Source organism: Leucopleurus acutus (assembly GCF_964270905.1).
Source record: "Leucopleurus acutus genome assembly, chromosome: 3".
Classification (NCBI taxonomy): domain Eukaryota; kingdom Metazoa; phylum Chordata; class Mammalia; order Artiodactyla; family Delphinidae; genus Leucopleurus; species Leucopleurus acutus.
Window position 1 is genome coordinate 113,288,053 of NC_139145.1, and position 22,037 is coordinate 113,310,089.

The 22,037-nt window shown below is 38.4% G+C and overlaps 2 protein-coding genes across 7 annotated transcripts in view; both read right to left on the reverse strand.

Annotated features, from left to right (window-relative positions):
• Positions 1-9,761, reverse strand: part of CMYA5 (cardiomyopathy associated 5) — a gene marked incomplete at its 3' end in the record, with an annotated part of 102,670 nt that extends 92,909 nt beyond the window's left edge. Inside the window, exon 1 of the mRNA XM_082836362.1 lies at positions 9,437-9,761. Coding sequence (XP_082692488.1) covers positions 9,437-9,597 — 161 coding nt within the window. The 5' untranslated portion in view covers positions 9,598-9,761. The remainder of the gene's footprint in view (positions 1-9,436) is intronic.
• A 4,215-nt stretch (positions 9,762-13,976) lies between these two features.
• TENT2 (terminal nucleotidyltransferase 2) overlaps positions 13,977-22,037 on the reverse strand; it is a 57,250-nt gene continuing 49,189 nt past the window's right edge. For all 6 annotated transcript variants that reach the window (XM_082835512.1, XM_082835515.1, XM_082835513.1 and 3 more), the window contains 3 exons: positions 18,056-18,147; positions 15,763-15,842; positions 13,977-14,172 (listed from right to left, as the gene is read on the reverse strand). In XM_082835512.1, the coding sequence (XP_082691638.1) occupies positions 14,098-14,172; positions 15,763-15,842; positions 18,056-18,147 (247 nt within the window). In that variant the 3' untranslated portion in view covers positions 13,977-14,097. The remainder of the gene's footprint in view (positions 14,173-15,762; positions 15,843-18,055; positions 18,148-22,037) is intronic.

The following is a 22,037-nucleotide window of genomic DNA, read 5'->3' on the forward strand; positions in this document are numbered from 1 at the left end:
ATAAATACACAAAAAGATACCATTTCAGACAGTGACAGGTACCATGAAGAGGAATGTGAAACAGTGAACAATGCGATAGTGAAAGATGTGAAGAAAGCCCATCGGGCAGGATGGTTGCAGAAAGCCTCTTTAAGAAGGTGGCATTTCCACCAAAACGTGAAGGGTGGATTTAAGGAAAAAGTGTTCCAGGGAGAGAAAACAGCAAGAGCGAAGACCTGGATTCAGGGACAGGCTTAGCACAGCACACAGGAGGTTCAGAAAAAAGCCAGTTTGGCTGGAATGTAGTAGAGGAAGGGTATGAGATGAGCTGAGAAGTAATCAGGTCAGGTAGGGCCTTGGAAGCCATGGTAAAGATGCAGAGAGGCTATCTTGCCCCAAGTCACACAGTTGGTAAATGGCAGAGCCAGGATGATAACCCAGGTCTTTTCAATCCTATCAAGTGTTTTTGCATTGTAATCTGGTTTATGCCCAAAATGGTGCTAGATGAAGAGAGACTTTACTGGACATTCCAAAACTGTCCTTCTTGGACATTCCAAAACTCTAAGAAGAGACAGACGGTTGTCTCACTCTCTTCTCTTCATTCTCTCTTAAAAAAAAAAAAAATACTAGATATGAAAACTTCAGAGTATACCATGCTAAATCATACAAATTCTGTCTTTTAAACAGAGGATCTGAATTTTATAGATATTATAAGTAAATACCTATTGAACATTTATCATATGATCCCATAGAGCATGCAGAGAAGTTATTTTGGTGTTGCTATGTTTGACCTTATTAAAACTCAAGCACACAGGATTGCCTAACATCTTTTTTTTTTCCTAACATCTATTTTTAAACATAAGACCTACTCTCCCTATTACACATTAGGAAACTTAATATAGCTGAGGTGCTGGTCAGGATTAGCTACTACATAGATTGTCTGGGGCTTTTATGTTTTGCTTTTAAAATCAGAAGTAAATCAAAATAATTGTTTTTTAAAAGTAAATTTATGCTCAAAAAAAGAAAGACATTGGCTAATAAACACCAGATGTGTGTTAGAGCTGGTGATGAGCACTGAACTCATGAGTATTCCAGGATTGGCTATGCCATTAGACTAGGGTTAGAATCCTAGCATACTTACTAGCCATCTGACATTAGGTAAATTACTCAAGATTGCTAAGTCTCCATTTTCTCTTCCATAAAATGGGAATGAAAACAATGCATATATCATAGAGCTATTGTGAAAATAGACCAAACTAACAAGTGACCATGCTTGGAATAGACTAGCTATTCCTTGAGTTGATGTCGGTTTCCCTTCCTTCTCTGGGTCTCTGTTCACTCATCAGAAGCATAAACAGGTCAGGGAGATGATGCTAAAGTCCTGTCTAGGATAAATGTCATCAGCAGCCAGGCCTTCCAGCAATATGTGGACCACAGGGCAGTGAAACCTCCTGTTGTAGGCAGATAGAGAAGTTGCTAGCAAGATGACAAGGAGACCAACAGAAAACTCCCAGAGGAAGGAGCAAGGAGGCCTCAGAGACTGGGACTTGAAGGACCAGGATCCTAGCAGAACCCTGCCTCTGCTCCCCAGGCACAATTCATTTTACCAATGTATTTGCTTCAACTAATTACTTGTGAGATTATTTGCTTAATGCCTGCCCTCTCCAGAGACTAAACTCTAAAGATTAGGAACTCTGTTTTCTTCACTCATTCTAGATTTAATTTACTTTGTTTCGCACACAGTAGGCCCTCATCAAATATCTGTTGAACGAATGAGCCTCTTTTCTTTCAGTAGGTACATTTCTGAAATTGGAGGTGTCTCGAATTTAGCTAAGCAACATGGTGGCATTGCTGCTCTGGCATTCATTTTGTTGGACCAAGTGGCCTGCAGGGGCCTTAAACTGATACCAGCCTCCTCATGTAAGAACATGTCCCAGAGACAGTCCTCATAGTAAGCTCCTGATATGACTTCCCCAACAATTTTTGTGATCAATAGTCTCCCTCACCTTCCATCGTCTTCCCCTGTGCGCCCCTTAGATAAGAGTCCTGTGCAATTTACCAAAACCCCATGCATTTTGGTTTGAATTGACTGATCCAGTCTTAGCCCAAGAACCCCCAAGAATTCCACACATAGACCCTAATAAAGGCATGTGTGCCAGGTTTTGTCTCTCCCTTTGCCTGTACTCACTCCGCCTTGACCTCCCTGTATGGCCCCTTGAGGTACGCTGTGCATTTCCTCCAGGACTTGTGAGTAGTAAACTCCTCTAGTTCAATTTCTCTTGTGGTCTTTTGTTGTTGAATTGCTACTCATGCTCACCATCCGGCACCCTATGTTCCACTTAATAAATGTTAATTTAATGAAGTCATAACAGGAGGAAATTCATTTTATTTACAAATCAACAATTTTAAGTGCCCTAGTGAACTCAGCCAATAAGAGGAAATTTGTGATGAAAATTTCTGTTTAGCTGTGGATTTTTTTTTTAAGAGAAGTGTACCCAAACTAAGAAAGCATAGTAATGGCTCCATGAGAGGGCTTTGAGCATTTAGAGTTTGGTAGCATCAATTAACCCTCCCACATATCTTGGACTTTATCAGACTAGGATGTAGAGTTTTGGAACTGAATATACTCCGGTTGCCTTAATAGAGGACTTTTCTCTGGGCAAAATGCAAAGCCTATTCTTATCTGTCCATCTATGATCCAGCTCAAGGGTCAGTCTAGGGGAGGCTTCCCAATGAGTCACAGAAGGTGGGAATGATAACCACAGACATCCTAATTGAACAATCCCTCAGTACTTATCACTGTCGCCTCCAAGCTATTGTGTTTCCAGAGTCCCTGGCTATTGTCAATTCCTGGAAAATGAATGGTCAGCAACTAATGAAATTCTACCTAATCTAACAGGTTCAGCATCCCAACTAAATTTGCTTCTCAAGGGAATCTGGATGACTTGATATTCACCTGCTCATTCATTCACTCATTTATTCATGCCATTCACTTATTAATTCAACAAATATTCCCAGTCCTGGAAATTCTGAGTGATTCTGGATGAGAAAAAGAAAGCTCAAACAGAACAGGAATTAGCACAAGAGCTGGAACCAGGAACTAAAGAATATCTAATCACATATTGTGTCTGGAATATCTTTCTGCCCAGCTGGAGTATCACCTCTGCAAAATCTTTCTAAATTTCATTTTAAGAAGAATATACTTCTTTTCTCTGTTCCCTTGTTAATATCCTCAGTGTAGTGCTATGACATTATGTTGGAGTTACCTGCTTCCCCTCACCAGGCTGTGAGCTCCTTAAGAAGGAACTGTGCCATCCAACCACCCTTATGTCTCTGGTGCCTTGCATAGGGCCAAGCATATAGAACTCATTATCAGTGGAACAGTTCTCTGCATTCCAGTGAAGTTAATGGATTTCTAGGTGTTATCAGGCCTGTATTGTCCAATATGGTAGCCACTAGCCACATGTGGCTACTGAGCATTTGAAATGTAGCCTGGGGGTGGGGAAGAAGAATTGAGATGTACTGTAAATGTAAAACACACATCAAATTTCAAAGACTTGGCACACAAAAATGTAAAATATCCCATTAATAGTTTTTATATTGATCATATGTTGAAATGATAATACTTTGGATATTGAGTTAAATAAACATATTATTAAAATTAATTTCACCTGTTTCTTTTTACTTTTTCATGTAGCTGTTAGAAAATTATAAATTATATATGTGGTTCACATTGTAATTATTTTATTATCCAATAGAAATATTGGATAATACTGGGCTACATCAAAGATTACTATTTCAGGTACAAACCACATCCAGTCTCTTATACCTGGATTCTCTCTTTTGGTAGGAAGGAAGGGGAATTTGGTTACTTTGTCCGAATTGAGTCAAGGCTTTCACTGAGCCTAGGTTCAGAATATCCAGGGAATATAAGACTTTTTTTTTTTTTGGCAAAATTCTATCAGTTAAAATGTCCCACATTTTGGTCGGCTTGCTGTTTTAAAGAAAAAAAATCCAACTCTTGCTGTAGTCCCCTATACGGAGTCAAAGTCTCACCAAGGGCATGTAATACCCATGCAGCCAACACTTAAATAGCTCTTCAATTCCTGGCTCCAAGAGCCTCTGCTTTATCTTCTCTCCTCCCTCAGTCTCTGGCATCCTAAGTAGTCACCCCTCCCATCTCAGCTTTTTCCACTGACCTCAGAAGAGGGCTGTCTCAAATAACACACTTGTCAAAACACCTAGGTAAGCACAGAAGTGAGAGACATCATATAAATAGACATATGGCAACAGACTGCTCCATACTGATAACAAAAACCATTTACAAACTCCTCTCACCTTCCAATAGGTTTCTTTCTTACAGTGATTAAACGTAAATGTCACTAATAAGTTTAATTCTATCAGCTTAGGCAGACCTTTTTTATACAGGCACTGGCAAAGCTGCAAATGAACATGATTTTTAAGATTTGGGCACTGTTGTAGCAAAAACCTCTGCGCTTAAACAGAGAAATTAAAATTGACCAACAGAAAAGATCCAAAACAAAAATTCTGAAAAATTTCCAAGTGATCTGTGGGAAAGACCAAAAGAGTCAGGCTTCGTCGGACTACAGTCAGAAAAATACAAAAATCATGGATGTCTATTTACGTAACTTCCTCCATACAGGAGACCATAAGCTTGAAACATTTAGTACAGTGTTGGGCACCCAACAGGTGTTTAATGAGTATACGAGAGTATAGGCGCTTACTATTTAATGGGATAATGCAATCACTGTGCTTTTCTTTTCTTTTTTTAACCCTGAGTGGTATGGTAGGCAGAACCCAACTTCCTATTTTTCTCTGAATACAATCAGAAGCCCTTATCATGGCCTGCAAAGTCCTACATGATTTGCAACCCAACCACCTCTTAGACTCATTTCCCATCACTCGCCCCTTATTTACTCTGCTCTTGTGTTCCTCAAATAAGCCACACACAGTCCTGCCTCAGCGCCCTTGCACTAGCTCTCCTCTTTGCCTAGAATACTCATTCCTTCAGTCTCTGCTCAAATGTCACCTCATCACAGAGGTTTTCTTCACCACCTTATCCAAAACAGTATAACCCTTATCTGCTGTACTTGTCCTCATATCACTGATTGCCATCTGACATACTACATATTTGTTTGTTTATTTGTCTCCCCAACCTGGAAAGCCACTCCCAGGAGGGCAGGGACTTGGTTCATTTTGTTCACTGCTGTATCCTTTGTGCCTAGAAAGTGCCTGACACATAGTAAGAGTTCAATAAGTAGTTGTTGAATGAATAAACAAATGAACATAGATTGGAGTCCAGACACCGGGCTCTAGTCCTAATTCTACCGCTAAAAAGTTGTGTGACTTTGAACAAACGTCCCCTGAAACTCAGTTGTTGAATCTGTAAAAGGATTGGTTGGGAAAAGATGTTTCTATAGCCTCTCCCAGCTCTCAAATCCTGCAGGTTTTATAGAGATGCTTTTTACATACAACTTTTGTATGAAGTTTTAGCAACATGAAAATCTTTTTCTTATATCCACAAACAATGAGCCCTCTGGGCACTTCATTATGATTGAAGACCCTGCTCCAAAGGCCCTGGATGAAGTCTTCCCCCATCCTTCCAGGCAGGATAGACCCCAGGACTTCCTGCCTACTTTGAGGTGTTTCATACAGACCTTTTCTTCCTTATATCTCTTATAACAGTTAATGACATAATTACATTTTTCTGTTTCTCCACCTAGAATGTGACTATCTTGAGGACAGTAATGGAGTCTTAGTAATGTTTGTATCCCCAGCATGGTCCTTGGCAATTAGTAGGCATTCCATGAATGTTTAGTGAATGAAGGAACACAGGAAAGCCAAAGTGGAATAGGACCATTTCTCATACTGAAAATGGAGACATCACTCTCCCCTCATTGATGAATGGTGGGCAGAAGGTAGCTTGGCTGCTAGTAATGATTCATCTGAAGGGATGTAAAGAAATTAAAACTTACCGGTAACCTACTAAAGGCCAAGCACTCTTACACATGTTCACATAGTTTATTTAATCCTGTGACAACCTATGAATTAGGAATTATCACTAATTATCCCTTTTTATAAATCTGTAAAATTATCCCAATTTAGAGATGAGAAATATGGAGCTCAGAGAGGATGGGAGATTTGCCCATGATGGAATGGCAAACAGGGTTGCCATTCAGGACTCTTCATGCCAATGATATTCATATCACTGAATGATATATCAGAAGGGTAGTTCTCTAATCTAATACAAATACTGGCATGTATAATGGTGACCTTCGCTGCACTTTACAATTAAAGGTGATTTTTTTCCTTGATTCAGAAAGGTGGCTACAGATAATTCTATATATTATTGCTGGAAGAACAAAGAAAAGATGCACAAGCAGATGACGCTTTGTACCTTTTGAGTTTTTAAAAGTGAAGTCTTTTTCTGATAATAAAGTGCACTGTCTGTTCATTACAGAAAAACCAAAAAATATAGTTAAAGAAAAAAGTTTAGTCGACCATTATCCCATCACTCAATGACTATTGAGACAATGACTATTAACCTTTTTTCAACCTTAAGGTTAATAAAAGTTACTATAACCTTTATTATGCTAAGCTTTATTAACCTTTTAAGCCTTTTTCCAATACACACTTTATTTTATAGTGAGAACATTCTAAATTATAAAATGAACTTTTTTTCAAATTCAATATATGCACTTCCCATACTGTTAGAAATCTTCATAAATAACATTTTAATAATGGCTTAATAATACCAAAAGAGATGCCATCATCAATCATTCTGTTATTATTACTTAAGCTATTTCCATTCAGTTACTTTCATGTTACTTTCATGCCTCTCAATTAAAAAAAAAATCAGTCTGTAAATCAACTTCTGCAAATAGTTCTGATCTTTGAGGAAACACAGAGACAACTTTTCCATTCAAGAAGGGGAAAACTCCCATTATTATTCGGAATAGTGAATAAAAGGTCTTTCCCTTTCCTCCAATAACCTTTCCATATAGAAGGTAGTTGGAGCCATTCAAGGTTCCCCTACAGTAAGAAAGGGTCTTTCACTCCAAAAGAAGGGAGGTGTGGAAGTCTAGCAGTGGCTGGGAGTAAACAGACAGAGGCTCACATCTTGGTTCTTATATTTACTTGCCTTATACCCTCAGTAAATTACGTAAAGCCTCGGTTTCCTCACGTATAACAGGACAGTTACCTCACAGCGCTGCTGGGAGGGTTTAAAATGAGAACTGAGCCTGGCATGGAGTGAGCCCTCTTTTAACTGTAAAACTTGGATGGAGGATTTGAGAGGAAGAATGTCTCATCATTTTTCCTTCCCATAAATTAGAGAATATTCGAAGCTCTCACCTCTAGTCTCAGAAGAAAGAAGAACTTTAGGCCGTATTTGTAAACTCATGCCCACCAAAATGGTTTGGTTTCTGATCACACTTTGAGGTTAGAAAACATTCAAGAACTCCCACTTCCCAGAGGAGTTCCTGCCAACAGAAACCTCTCTCCTGAAAGAGCCTACAGCTGCCACCTCCCTTCGCCTTGCCCCACCATGGAGCAATCCCTACATATCTCCCTTCCTTCTCTCTGCTGCTGCCTCTCTGCTCTGAGCCCTCCCCAAACACAACTTTCCAATCTGCCTGTCAGTCTCCTTTCTCAATGACACCAATCTGTTCTCCTAAATCCTCTCCAGAAGTTTACTGATTTCTTGTTACCCATGTCATCAAATCCAAAATTTTTTAAATGGGATGGCTTTCAAGGCCTCCACCACCACCATCTACCTCTTCCCCCACATTTCCCTCCACTCTACATTCCAACGCTTGGCCTGGTGTCCACCTTATCATCTGTAGTCAGAGCAGGCTGACATTTACTGTAGATAAATTATGCCTTTACCTGAAGATCTTGACCTTTGGCAAAGGGCAACGCAACACCAAAGTGGTATTTTGAATCTCTATCAGCTGCTCACATTTTAGAGTAAACGAGTTTTCAGATTCTTGGGTGGCAGGGGTGCAAATTTTGCTTGGACAAAAGGATATGAGGATCCTGGATGCCACTAAGGGAAAAGGCTGGATTGACAGACTTCCCCTTCTCCGTACTACCCAGGAATCACAGGTCCCTACTTCTGTTCCATCTCCTACAGGTGCCTTCTCTTCTGCGTCTCCTTTCTGCAATTCTTGCCCATTCTCCAGGGCCTAAGTCATGCCCACTACTTTTGAAGGCAGCCGCACATCTACACACTCTTCTGACCTTCCACGGTACCATGGTCTGTCCTTCCCTCCCCTCTCGTGTATTCAGCACACTGTCTCATGGTCCCCATATTGCTTCCTAACTTCTTCCATAAAGTCTTTGAGGGCAGGGACTGTGCCTGCTCCCCACTTGGTAAATATGTGACCGATATTCCAGACTTCTTATCTGACTGACAGTTCACCCTAATCAATGCCCCTCTGTGGGCTGTTTCAGCTTCAGCTCTGCTGTCTTTGGTTGGACGGCACTTTTAACTTTGGGTAAGATGGGTGCTCTGCAGTGCTGCACAACCATCTGTCACCTACAAAGCCTTTCTACTGATATTAATAGATTTGGGAAGGGACACAACTAACAAACCGAAAAACAAACACCCTACCCCCATCCCCATACTCAAAGAGAACAAGGAAAGGTAAAAACAAATCCAAATCGAGAGGAGATGATTCCTGCTGTTCTCATTTTAGGGCCTGCAAGAAAGAAGGGCGGCAGGGAGACCCACATTTGTGTATAGTTATTACCTAATTGTATTCACATGTAATGTTGATAAATGTTTGAGACCAAAAAAAAAAAAAAAAAAAAGCAGAATTTTAATAACAGGGGTGACTGAAATTCATGCTTCTTTTTTCCAAAGAATGTATGGGCGTTTGTACAAAAATTAAGTCCTCTTCTAGCAACCTAGGTCAGTGCTGGGCATCCAGGAGACTTTCAGTCCTTTGAAGTTTCCAGAGCGGCTTCTCGGCCTCCACCCCACCCCATACCCTCTTCTCCTCTAGCTCAGGGTTTCAAGATTGTTCCTAGGCTTTGGGCCAAATGTAGGCATTTCTGCGCAAGTCTGCAGTTCGGCAGAACCCGAAGTAAATCCCCAAGAATAAACAAGAGCAGCAGCAAGTCACAAGGAGCCGGCTGGGGGGAGGGGGTGGTAATGAGGGCGGAAAGGGGGATGGGGAGGGATGAATTTTGCTGCTCCAGCCGGGCCTGTCACTCCAGCTGACAGCAAGCACCTTCACCTTCAAGTTCTTCCCAAGGCAGCGCCCCCAGAGAGAAAGTGCTTAGCTCGAGGGAAATGAACCCCAGCGCTTAAAAAGAGGGAAAGGAAGGGTGCGGCGTTTCCCCCGCGCAGCACCCGCCCAGCCTCGCTGCCGCCCTCCCGGCCCGGGCGGCGCGCGTCTGGCTGCGGGCCCGGAGCGAGGGGCCACGCTACCTGGCGTCCGGCTCCGGCTCCGACTCCGACTCCGACTCCGCGGCCGTCTCGTCCTCCTCGCCCCCCGACTCCTCCTCAGTGTCCAGGCCCCGGGTCACCTCCTCGTCCGCGTCGGAGCCCAGGGCGCTGTCCGCGGCGTGGCTGCTCTCGCTGCTAGCCATCGCGCCTCTCCCGGGCCGGAGCTGGAGCCGGAACCGCCCGCGCAGCGCCTGGTGTTCTCCCTCTGACGGCGCCTCCGGCCCGGCCCGGCCCTGCCCTGTCCTGGCGGGGCGGCTCGGGTTCCCTCCTGGGGGCGGGCGAGCCCCGCGACTTTAAATAGAAAGCGTCAGAAAGTTTCACCACCGAGCTTCTGGGGCCGGGGCTCGGCGTCTCCTGTTCCCTGTGCGTCTAACTTCCCGCAGCCCTCCCCGCCCCAATTTAGGCGGGTCCCTGGCGGGCCCTTTGGGCAACTGGAGAGCACCACTCCGAGGGGCGCAGGCTCCCGCTGCATCCGGGAGTTGGGAGGAGGAAAGGCACACAGCCCCCCTGCTTCTCTTCCCTCTAGAGTGGGTTTGGTAGGCTTCAGGTTTGCAGCAGAACTGAGCTACTCGATGGGCCCTTATCCCAACCAAATAACTACTCCCTTTTACAGAGCAGAACACTTACTACTAGTTCAGGCACTCGTAATTTCCCCCTCACAACTCTGCTGTGGTAGGTTTAACTTAGATGCTGGTTTTATAAATGAGAAAACAGGCTCAGAAGAGCTTGGGTACCTAGCTTGCTCAAGGTCTCCTTTTGCTAGCAAGGTGACCCAACGGGAAACAAACTCTGCCCATTTCAAAAGCCCAGTTTTGAACCATTGTTCAGTATTGGCTCCTTTTATATTTGCAAATCAATATTGTGTATTCTCTTCCTCAGTGACCCCTGGATTATTCAGCCAGGAAACTTTTATCTCCACAAATCTTAAAACTTTGAAGAGGAATAATTTCCCTACATTGGCCAAAGTCTGTTTTGTCTGAAATTCAACCCAAAGTCCCAGATCATGCCATGCCCATGTTTAAGAGCCCTCAATGGCTTCCCACTGTTCTAGGACTAAAGCACAAGGTCCTTGGGAAGATAAATGCTAACAACCCACATCTTAGCTGTCTGGTCTTGTCTTTGGAAGTCAGGAGTTCTAACATTTATCAAGTCACACCACTGTGCCTTACACAATTCCTTCCACCTGAAACGTTCTTCCCGTCTTTATTTACCTGGGTACTCATCATTCAAGATCACACTTTTCTCTGAAATCCCCAGCTTAAGCTCAATAACACTGTTTTAGGTTCCCACATTATCCTATATTCAAATTATGTTTGTGTCTCTTTCCCCAGTAGACTGACTGTAAGTTTATCTTTGTCCCACTATCCCCATCTCATACAAGCGCAGAAGCTTAGCAAAGTACTTAGCACATAGTAGGTGCTTAATGAATGGTCCCTGCACTGAAGAGAACAGGCCTGCTATGTACAACAGGTAGAGATATCTTCACAATACATAAAGATCTTTTTTTTCATAAGAATGATTTTATGGCTAGAAGAGCTAACACTGATTTTTAATTACAGCAAATTCTATTCACAGAGTTGTTAAATATGATAAATGTAAATTAGGTAGTATTCCCCAGTTACAGTTATCCCTAGCTCATCTGTGTGCATTAGGTCTGTGGGCAAAGAACCGCAGGTAGTTGAGGTACAGTACAGAAGCATCAGCTAGGGGGCATGAGAGGGAAGACAGCAATAGTCCAGCCTTCCAGGGTTCACTAAACCAGGTGTAACATCAGCAGTATGCATTCTCTTACAGCAGGTTGGCTTTTGCATTAGTAATCCCAAGTGTCTGCTCATTAGGACAAAAAGGAATCAATTGCAGCTGTGGGATCTATTAAACACTAATCAAAACTACAGGTGGGCTTCCCTGGTGGCGCAGTGGTTGAGAGTCCGCCTGCCAATGCAGGGGACGTGCGTCCGTGCCCTGGACTGGGAGGATCCCACATGCCGTGGAGCGGCTGGCTGTGAGCCATGGCCGCTGAGCCTGCGCGTCTGGAGCCTGCAACGGGAGAGGCCACAACAGTGAGAGGCCCACGTATCACACACACACAAAAAAACTACAGGTATATTCCCTCCATTTAACTCAAAATTTCTTAGGAACACTAACTATAGTCAACAAGATTTGTGAAGATCTTAGCTCAAACCAATCCAAAATTTAGAACTGCAGTACAGATTGCACATTTTAAACTTTCTAACACTACTTTCCTAACAACATAAATAGAAATGGCCAGATCAATACAAATAGAAAAGAATGTATTATTCACAACACAATTAAATAATTCATATTGAAAATAATTTAAAAGCCTAAAAATTCTCTCAGGGCTTCCCTGGTGGCGCAGTGGTTGAGAGTCCGTCTGCCGATGCAGGGGACACGGCTTCATGCCCCGATCCGGGAAGATCCTACATGCCGCGGGGCGGCTGGGCCCGTGAGACATGGCCGCTGAGCCTGCGCGTCCGGAGCCTGTGCGCCGCAACGGGAGACGCCACAACAGTGAGAGGCCTGCGTACTGCAAAAAAAAAAAAAAAAAAATTCTCTCATATATTGACAGACCACTTATCTGACATATTTAGCAGTCACAAAGTGCATAATCTTAGGTTTCAGTCTATTGATTTACAACTGGGTGTAAATTTATTAACTTCTTGATTATCTGTTATAGCGATACGGCTGAAAAGCAGCAGCAGTGAGATAGGGGGCCTGGTGGTCACTGAAAGCTGAGGAAACAGTGGCATGAAGGGAGTCCATGGTAAATTCTGGGGCTTTATTAGGAAACGTCATAATACTGTAGAGGCAGAATGCCCCAGACACTTATCCATGTCTGACAGCTACACAGTATTACTATGGAGTACTATGGCTATTATTTATTGTTTATAATTATTACCTGGAGTCATTACTGGAATATTATACTCAACACATTCTGATAAAGAAGAGTTGCATAGTGTAAATTACATTTTAGGGAAATTTCCAAGAAAAAGAACTAGTATATAAAGCTTAATTGCTTCAAAAGCATTAATCATCAGTAAACTGAAAAATTCACCTGTGTGGAAAGCTTCATTCCTAATAATGCCAGAGAAATAGGGTGGTGATGTGGCTAGTTGGCTTAAAGATGGATGAACTTGATTCCAAGATTCTCTGCATAATCTAAATAATTACACACAATAACTGGATTCGGTTCAGCTCCAGATGATAACTACAGCCTCAATCTCATCTCAGAAGTAAAGACTTTCACAGAAGAAAGAAAAAAAAAAAAGCAAAAAACACATCGACAATTTCCATATATAAACTTTATTCCATTTGATCATACAAAAATTTAAACTTAAAGAAAAAAATGAAAATATGCACCTTTTATGAGTCAAAAAGCAAGTCTTGTTAGCATTTGAATTGGTCTGCAAAAAAACCAAATACATTAGAGGTACAAACTGTGCTACAGCAGGTCTAAAAGAAGTTGTACACAGTCCTTTTGAAAAAGTTAAAACTGTTTTTAAGATTATTTATATTTAAATTTACAGGCACTGACCAATTTACAAATATTTACATAAACCAAAACGACCTTAATAAACACTGTAGCATTTTTAGCAGCCACCACTATTTCTTCTTGTGGAAAAGATATCTTTACAAACATTAAGCTTTTATTTATAATAATGTTATGTCTTATCTAGAACATTTTATAGTGGCTTACTGCCTAAAAATTCCAGTTTAGATTACAATCCTATAATTATACACAGAAAAAACTGATACTATCAATAGGATATAATCTCAACTTTGATCTTTCAGTTTCTGTTGCTTCATGTCACAGGAAAAATAAAAGCAGGAAAACGGGAAGTAAAACAAAAGTGCAAATTGCACTAAGCTATCATAAAGCACAGAGGACTTAACCTTTTCAAAATGTCTACATTGAACTGATTCTTCAAAACAATTCCCTAACTGCTGTACAATACACAGTTAGTGCTCATATTATTACAGTGCAAAATGTAGTTGTTTCAACACAAAATTTAAAGCAATCACAAGTACACCAAAAGCATGTGAGGTACTAATGAAATGCTAATATCGACACAAAGCCTCAGTTTATCCTGATGAGTCAAGTGAGGACTTAAGGCAATTGTCCAGTATTTCATGCCTCTGCAGTGATTTCACTGAAATAAAAGATTTCATTTTGCTTCAAGTAACTGAATAACTGACTCGAATCTTCACTTCACTAGAACAGACTCAGGCAACAAACCATCTACCGAAGGTGATACTTTTAAGTATGTATACATCAGACCCTTTCCAAAACAGTCCACACATCTCTTCAGTATTAGCATGTGGTACAATTAATTACAGTTATAGCAAAAAACTTTTATTTGATAATTCTCAAAAAAATATTTTATTTGATCTCCTGAAAATTCATGCCATAATATTACTAATTATCAATGTAAACATTTTCAAAAATACATCTTTAAATCAAAGGGTTTTATTAGGAAATGTCATAATAAAATATGCATATATAAGTATGTCCTCTTAAGAATAAAACATGAAAACAAGAAGAACAATTAAAAAGAAACCATGATGAAGGTAAACAAAATGCATTATGATGTTACTACTGTTCTTTATTAAGAAATAGAGGCCAGTTATCTTTTCAGGACAGCAGTTCTTAACGGTAGTATACTGTTCAAATCTCGTTTGTTTTTCAATCTGTGCCATGACTGGAAGAGAAAGAAAAATCATTCTTAAAACCTAAAATATATGTGGAACAAAAGGCTGAAAGGTTACTAGAATGTTAACAGTGATTTCTCAAGGCAGTAAAATTTGGGGTGACATTTTTGTGTCTGTGTTTTTATCTCCCAAGTTTTTAACACAGTAAAAGTATTGTTTCTGTCATCAGAAAGATGTTATTTAAAAACTTTACACCTGTGTAGTTCCAATTCATTAATAAAGAAATGAGCACATAGGTGGTACAAAAAGATGCAACTGACAATATTAACATTTATTCACCGATTTAGATAATGTCATTTAAAACAGCAAAGTAATTAATACAAAACCTTTGGGTTTGAGAGGGTAAGGAAAGATTACTTCAATTATTTGACTATTTTGTATCTAGAAAGCTCTTCCAATTAAAAACTGTATTTATGAAGAAAGAGAGAGTAAATCTATAATAAAGCACCTTATACAATACATCTAGACAAGAAGAGTGAAAAGAATTTTTAAGAGAAAAAAGAAACTGAAATTCTTGTTCATAAGCTAAAAATCTGGCCCACTACCAAAAAATCTGGCTGCAGATCTTTGCAGTTTGCTCTTACTTCAGTTGTTCAACTGACTAAAAGTACTGGTTTTATAGCTAAACAATCATAAATGAAAGCTCACCCATCAGTAAGAACAGAAATGTACAAATGCTATTTTTGAGTTCTCAATTTAATCTGATAGAGAAAAACATTCCCTGTTGGATACTTGTTTTGCCCTACAGAATTCCATTTCATTCTAAATTTTCTATTCTGGTTGACAAACTGAGAGGGCCTAATTTGAAGGACAGCCTGTAAACATGATACACTTGCATTTTTAATAATCATCAAAATAAAGTCCACTTTATGATGTCTCGGTAATGAAAAAATATGCCTCTATAATGATCTTCACAAGTTCCTTGATCTTTTTATTCTATGAAGTATTCTCTCCTATATGTCTCATAATATTACTATACATATTTCTATGAATGTGTTTCTACTCTGTATTGTTGAATAACTTGAAGCTAGGAATCAAACCTAGCAAAATCACTGATGAAAAAATTCATACTGTGGACTAGAGAGCTAAGGAATAAACTACAGTTTACATATATATGACTTTATATATATAAAATGTGTGTGCACACAAACACATACATTTTGTTTAACTTCTCAGAATATAAACAAAGATAAAATGGAGCTCTAGTTCCTTATTACAGGGGGTATATAGAAGAAAAATATGGAACAGATATGGCTTTCTTCTAAGGCTATATTTCTTCCCCAATATTTTAAGGAGGGAAAGGAGTCCTTTAGGTTTTATTCATTCATTTTGAGAGCTTAATAAGCTCACTGTGAAAATGCTTATTTCCACAAAGTGAAATCCATGTGAGTAAAAGCGGAGTCAGATCTCTCTGAAGGAGTATTTCTAAATTCAAGTAATAAATTCCCTATTGCGCCACATTAATTGCTTCACAACACAGGAACCAGAGCTGTTCTTTCCTATTACCTATATGTTTTTTTTAATTTTCAAAGCACACTAGTGCACTAATGCTTCTAGAGTTAATCTGATGCATTGTTTACCTTTAAAAATTGATCCTTGATCATGTCAAACTTCTGCTTTTCATGCACAGCTCTGGCTGTATTTGTTCCATCAAAAGGTTCTACAATGTTAAATGCACATATAAACAAGAAATTATTAAAATGAGAACTTCAGTTTTTTATTTGGTTGAATTATATGAAATTGCCAATATTTGACAGTTTCTGACCTACACAGTAGCAATTGCATGTGGTTTAGCCTAACATCAGATTTATGTGTATAATAAATAGTTTTATAATAGCTATGAGCTGTCTAACAAGGTAGATAAAATTCAAGTGAGAAGATGTCTAAAGTAAACATCTTTAAGTAAACAGCATAGGTATATTAAGTATAAATCATAAAAATAGGTAAGATTTCTGAAGAATCATAGAGTCAAGAACCTACTGTGAGGTACTTCCCTGGTGGTGCAGTGGTTAAGAATCCGCCTGCCAATGCAGGGGACACAGGTTCGAGCCCTGGTCTGGGAAGATCCCATATGCCACGGAGCAGCTAGGCCTGTTTGCCACAACTACTGAGCCTGTGCTCTAGAGCCCGCAAGCCACAACTACTGAAGCCCATGCACGTAGAGCCTGTGCTCTGCAGCAAGAGAAGCCACCGCAATGAGAAGCCCATGCACTGCAACGAAGAGTAGCCCCTGCTCGTCACAACTAGAGAAAGCCCGCACACAGCAATGAAGACCCAAGGCAGCCAAAAATAAATAAATAAATAATAAAAAACCACTGATTTGTCTAGTAGGAGAAAGGTCAATGCCTTTGAAAGTAGAGGTTTAATACCAGGGAGGATGGAAGACAGTGCAGAGAATTATGGTGTGACTAAATAAATGGCTTAAAAAAAATGCAATGAGAATGGTAACTTGTATTAGAAATTTGGCAGTGAAAGACAGAAAAACAGGATAGAGAAAAAAGTGGACAAGACAGGAAGAGAACAAAATAAGAGATTTTATGTGTGTGTCTCCAATATTACTTTCCATGTCCCTACCCTCACCCCACTCACCCTTCACCCACAAAATAAGAGAGAAGAGTTCATATACAGAGACAAAGAAACTGATTCTATATAAGAGAATGAGGAAACTGAAGATAACAGTGAGAAAAGAAGGATAACTAAAGGCATCAGGAGTGAGATGGGAGCTGAAATAATGCCAGCAGTAGGTTAAAATTACTAGAGTTGAAGAATTTTGGCATAAAAAAGAGGAAAAAAAGTACTCAGAAAAGCCAGTAGGATCAAGTCAAGAGTACTTTTCAAGGATGAGAAGACCTATGTATGCTGTAAAGCTGAAAGAGAGAGACTAGTGAGAAAGAGAATGAAGTTGCTAGAATGAGGGGAAAGACCTCAAAAAAGGTGTGAAAGAATAGGAAATTTGATGGAGATGTTAATTTTAGATTTGTCATATAACCAGGCACGTAATTTTAAAAACTCCTTTTGCTTATTTTTTTATTGCTCAGAAAGGCTACTTCAAAAAACTTTATTGTCACAGTACTTTTCAAAATAAAATAACGCCATATGCTAAACTATCAGATCACAGTACGTAGCACTTTACAACTGTATTTAATATTCAAAAGAACCAAGTAACTAAAATAACATACACACACTGTGCAATTTAGCAAACGAAACACCAAAGCAGGAGATTCAATTTCACATTTATAAACTCTTAATGTGTTGCATTATAATTCAAGATTAAAATACTCTAAATTTGATGTTTTCCTGCAAATGCCAAATCTCAACCCTTTATGTTACCTCAAGATTTACAAAAGTCATCAACTTGGCATCTGTGAGAACAATATTGCCTCTTGAAGTCAGTTTCCACTGACATAAAGAAATATTCAACTACATGTAAATTAATTTTAGAGAACAGACTATCTGCAGACCATTTAATTTTTAAAGGAAAATCAATTTAATATTCATAAAAATCTAGCTTGTATTAATTATCAATATTTAAGTATAAAAGAACTAATTTTATTTCAAAGAATCATTTTCTTCTACCTGTATGTAAGTCATGAAACTAAATTTCAACCAACTACAAGCATGAGAGGTGCGTGAAGACTGCTCAAATCCTACCGACTGGAAAGATTCGACACCTAAATTCGTGTTTATTATTTTACAACTAAAGAATTTTAAATTATTTTTTAATTAAAATCTTACGATTAAAAGACTTATAAACCACTTCAGAACATAAATGTATTACTTTTAGATGAAATATAAGCTGAAAGTATTCAAGTAATTCTCTCAGTACCATGATGATAGTTGGATAGGAAATAGAGAGTGTTGTGGGAAAGCTACCTTCTACACAGATGTATTTATTTCTCCACTCAATACCATCAGGCCTGGGAATGGCTTTGGCTTCACGAACTGAAATCATTTGACTGTTCCAGCTATCAAAAGAAAAACATTAATCATGTTAACTATTTTCTTAACTTCCCTTTTATTATTTTTATTATATCAGTAGTTAAGCCTACTCTGATCTTCTCACAGAACTGGAATTTGCTTCAACCCTCTGCACCTCGATCCCCATTTCCCCTTCTCTACTTCGTTTGTCTCCACAGCACTTACATTCTAACAATTTGCTTATTTATTATGTTATTGTGTGTCTCCCCTAAATAGAATGAAAGCTCCAAGATGCTGAGCTATTTGTGTATTTTACTCTTCACCTAGTTGCTTAGTATAAACTAGGTATTCAATACATATTTTTTGAATAAATGAAGTAATATGAAAAATAAAATGTAAGTAAGCAAAAAAACTATGTTCCTTGTTAACACCCCAGTAAGAATTTTTTATTTGGTAAGAGAGAGGTAATCTTCTTGTGTTGTTTTCTGGCATCATTAAATAATTTCTGTTCAGGTGCACCTCTACCGATATGATTTATAGCAGAAAAATTTTTAATTTTCCAGTAGAAGCAAGAAGATGCTGTTTTAAGAAAAAAAAAATACTCTATGAAAACATACCGTTATTGCTGTATATCAGATGTAGATGTTAACAGTGAAGTTTTATTCAAGTAAAACAATTTTATCAGCATGCTTGAAGGTAAACTGTCCCGTCTTTAGTATATCCTAACCTTACACTGTTTTTTAAATTTATAATAATTTTGTACAAGTTCAAATTATAATAATTTTATACAAGTACAATTTTCCTTTTTTCAAAAACATTTTAAAAACACATAACCACTCAGCTTGTAGTCAATAGAAAAATGAGTTTGGGGTATAGCTGATTTCTTTTTTTCAGCTGTATTTAGCTTTCTCCATCATTTCAGTAGGAGAAAGACCATGGTTTGGGACATTCCAAATGCAACACTTGTCCTACTCTGTCTCTATTTATTAGAGAATCCATAAGGATATAATCGTGGGTCCAGTATGGCATTTGTTTCTGGAAAATTGACTAATTTCTATGTTAAACATGCAAGAAAATATTGCATCTTGTAAAGTTTGATAACTGAAAAGAATCCTCAAAGTATGATTTTCTATTTTTTCTTACCAAGAATACAGTTTAGAAATAGTTTGCAAAGACAGCTTTAAGTTCTTTAAAAATATATATCAGAATTTATGTTTTTTAAAAATAAGTGGGTTGTCAAAAAGAAATACTTAGGATTGGTTACAGTAAGATGTTTTAGATCCTTCATGTGCAGCAGCTCTGTTAGTTTGGACTCCAAACAGAAAAGAAGTACACTGCTCTACTGGTCCAAGTGTGTTACCAAAATTTTCTTAAAAATAACAATGTAAAGGGGAGAGTTATATAACCACATTGCTGACCCACACAAAATTACAGTAGAATTACATTTTGTGCTACTTCACTTTATACCGCATAAGACAAATTTCACTAATAAAATGAACTTTTTCCTGAGACTACTTGTTTCTAATTTCAACTTATAGGGCAGTGGAATCTGCAGTAGAATTAAAATAGGAAATATTATGTTAAAAGGAGGTGGACTGATTTTTTTCTCTCAGACAAGTTTAAAATATTGAAATACTGTATCCTGCTGTTAAACTAAAACTTTTACTTTCTTAAATCAAAGGAACTCTCTTCACCACTATATTTCTATTAAATCCAATCCTGAATTTATATTACATGCCAGTATTTGATTCTAAACTGGATCACAGAAACATATGTGACACAACCATATTCACTTTTTCATCACTAACCAGATAGTGTTTAATCTTCAACCTATAAACAACCCAAACAATTCAGTTATTTAAATGACTGTATCATTTGAAGTACTTCATAGAGGAATTAAAAAAGAATATTTGAACCACTACTATTTGGACTGATTCAATCTACTGCATTTTTGAAGAACTTTCAAATATTTGAAATTATTAAATATTTCAAATCATAATCATGATACATAACTTATATACTACTTTTAATCTTAGAGGTGAATTTAAATGTAGAATTCAAATGGTAATTTAGAAATATTTTCCCTATACATTTCCTTCTTTAAAACAGGCTCTAAACTAAGCCTTTTATCATACCATATTTCTCTACCATAATTTGCTTGCCATGTGAAAATCTGTCATTGTCACTCAATAATTAAAGTATAAAATAAGATACAATCTATAAAAGAGGGATGTTTCAGAAAAGACTAGAACAACAGATATGGGGCTTAATCTAAAACAGATCTGATAATGTATGATAATCTTTTGAATATAAAACAGATTTCTGACTATATTGGTAAGATGCTTGCTTTTTTCCTTCAGTAATGATAATGAGCTGGTACTCATTTATTAATTCTCTTCTAGCCATTCTTTTTGTGACAAACAAAGTATTTTGAGACAATTGATTAAATTGGAAATGCAGACTTCAACAACATTACAAAGAAAAATTTAAGTCTAATATAGACAAAATTATGTGTCCGATACCACATGGCTGCATATATGCAAAGACTAGTCAAAGTAAGTGAAAAAATTGTATATTTTTATTCTATTACTAAGGGCTGGGAAGCAAATAATCAAACAAACAAACACTTTGTTAGGGATTTCAAATCTTGTAAACAGAGAAAAAGCTTGACTCTAATCCTGGAGTTTTGTTTTGACTGGCTCCTCTTCTGCCTGACCCTTTAAATGCTGGTGTCTATCAGGACTTTGTCTTTTTCAATCTTTTTCAAATGCTAGAGCACCCATCCGGGCTTCAGTACTCTGATGTTTCTTTCCCAAATCTTCTTCTCCAGCTACTAAGCCCCACGACAAAATGTACAAGTACCTATTGGAAACTGCCACCTAGATGTCATGTAGGCAACACTGTGCCCATTTTCAAGACTGAATTTAATATGTCCTGTCCATGGTCAATTATTAAAATCACTCCCTTGCATATCTCTCAACTCTCTTACCTGCTCTTGCTGCACTGAACTTACTTGGCTGATACAACTATAATTAAATCTTTGTTTACTCCAATCCTTTCCCAAGCAGCTAAACAGCGCTGGAGAAAAAATGCAACCATATTGACCTTTCCATTTATGATCACTTTAAATTCATGATGACTTAGCTCAAAATGATCCTAAATGCCACTACCCACCAATCATACTATATTTTCATAGTTAATTCACTCCTTTACTCTTCTACGTGACAATTCATACCTTCTCCTCACTTCTCAAATCTACTCCCTCACAATCCTTCCTGGCTGATGTCCATGCTTCATTTCACTAAAAAAACTAAAACAATCAAAAGATAGTTTCCTCTAGCTCCCACCACATCAACCTGCATTTGTCTGTATCTATATATTCTTTTTTTCCTCATTATTATTAATGAATTGTCAGCGCTTCTATTCCACTGGTGCTCTAGATTCCAATCCTTCTCTACTCAAACAAGTAGACTGTTCAACAATTTACTATAATTTTTCTGATATCATCAATTTTGCCATAAAGATGGTAAAATTTCTTTCTAAAAACAAAATCTCAACCCTGCTTAATCCTCCAATTTCTACCCCACTTTTTCTGCTCCCTTTACAAGTATGTAAATTTCCCTAAAGAGTTAGCTACACTGCCTAAATCCTCCCCTCCTTTTCTCTCTTTAGCTCACACCAATGACACTTTTTTTTTTTTTTAATAGGGAAAAAGTGGATTTATTTAGAAAGAAACACACTGCACAGAGTGTGGGCCATCTCAGAAAGCGAGACCGGCCTTGGGAGAAACACACTCCACAGAGTATGGGCCATCTCAGAAGGTGAGAAAGGCCCCAATGACGCTTTTTATCCACTGCTCCTGTCAAGGGTCCAGTAGCCTCCACATGGACAGATGCTTCAATGGTCAGCTTTTAGTTCTCATCTTGTACTTGATCTA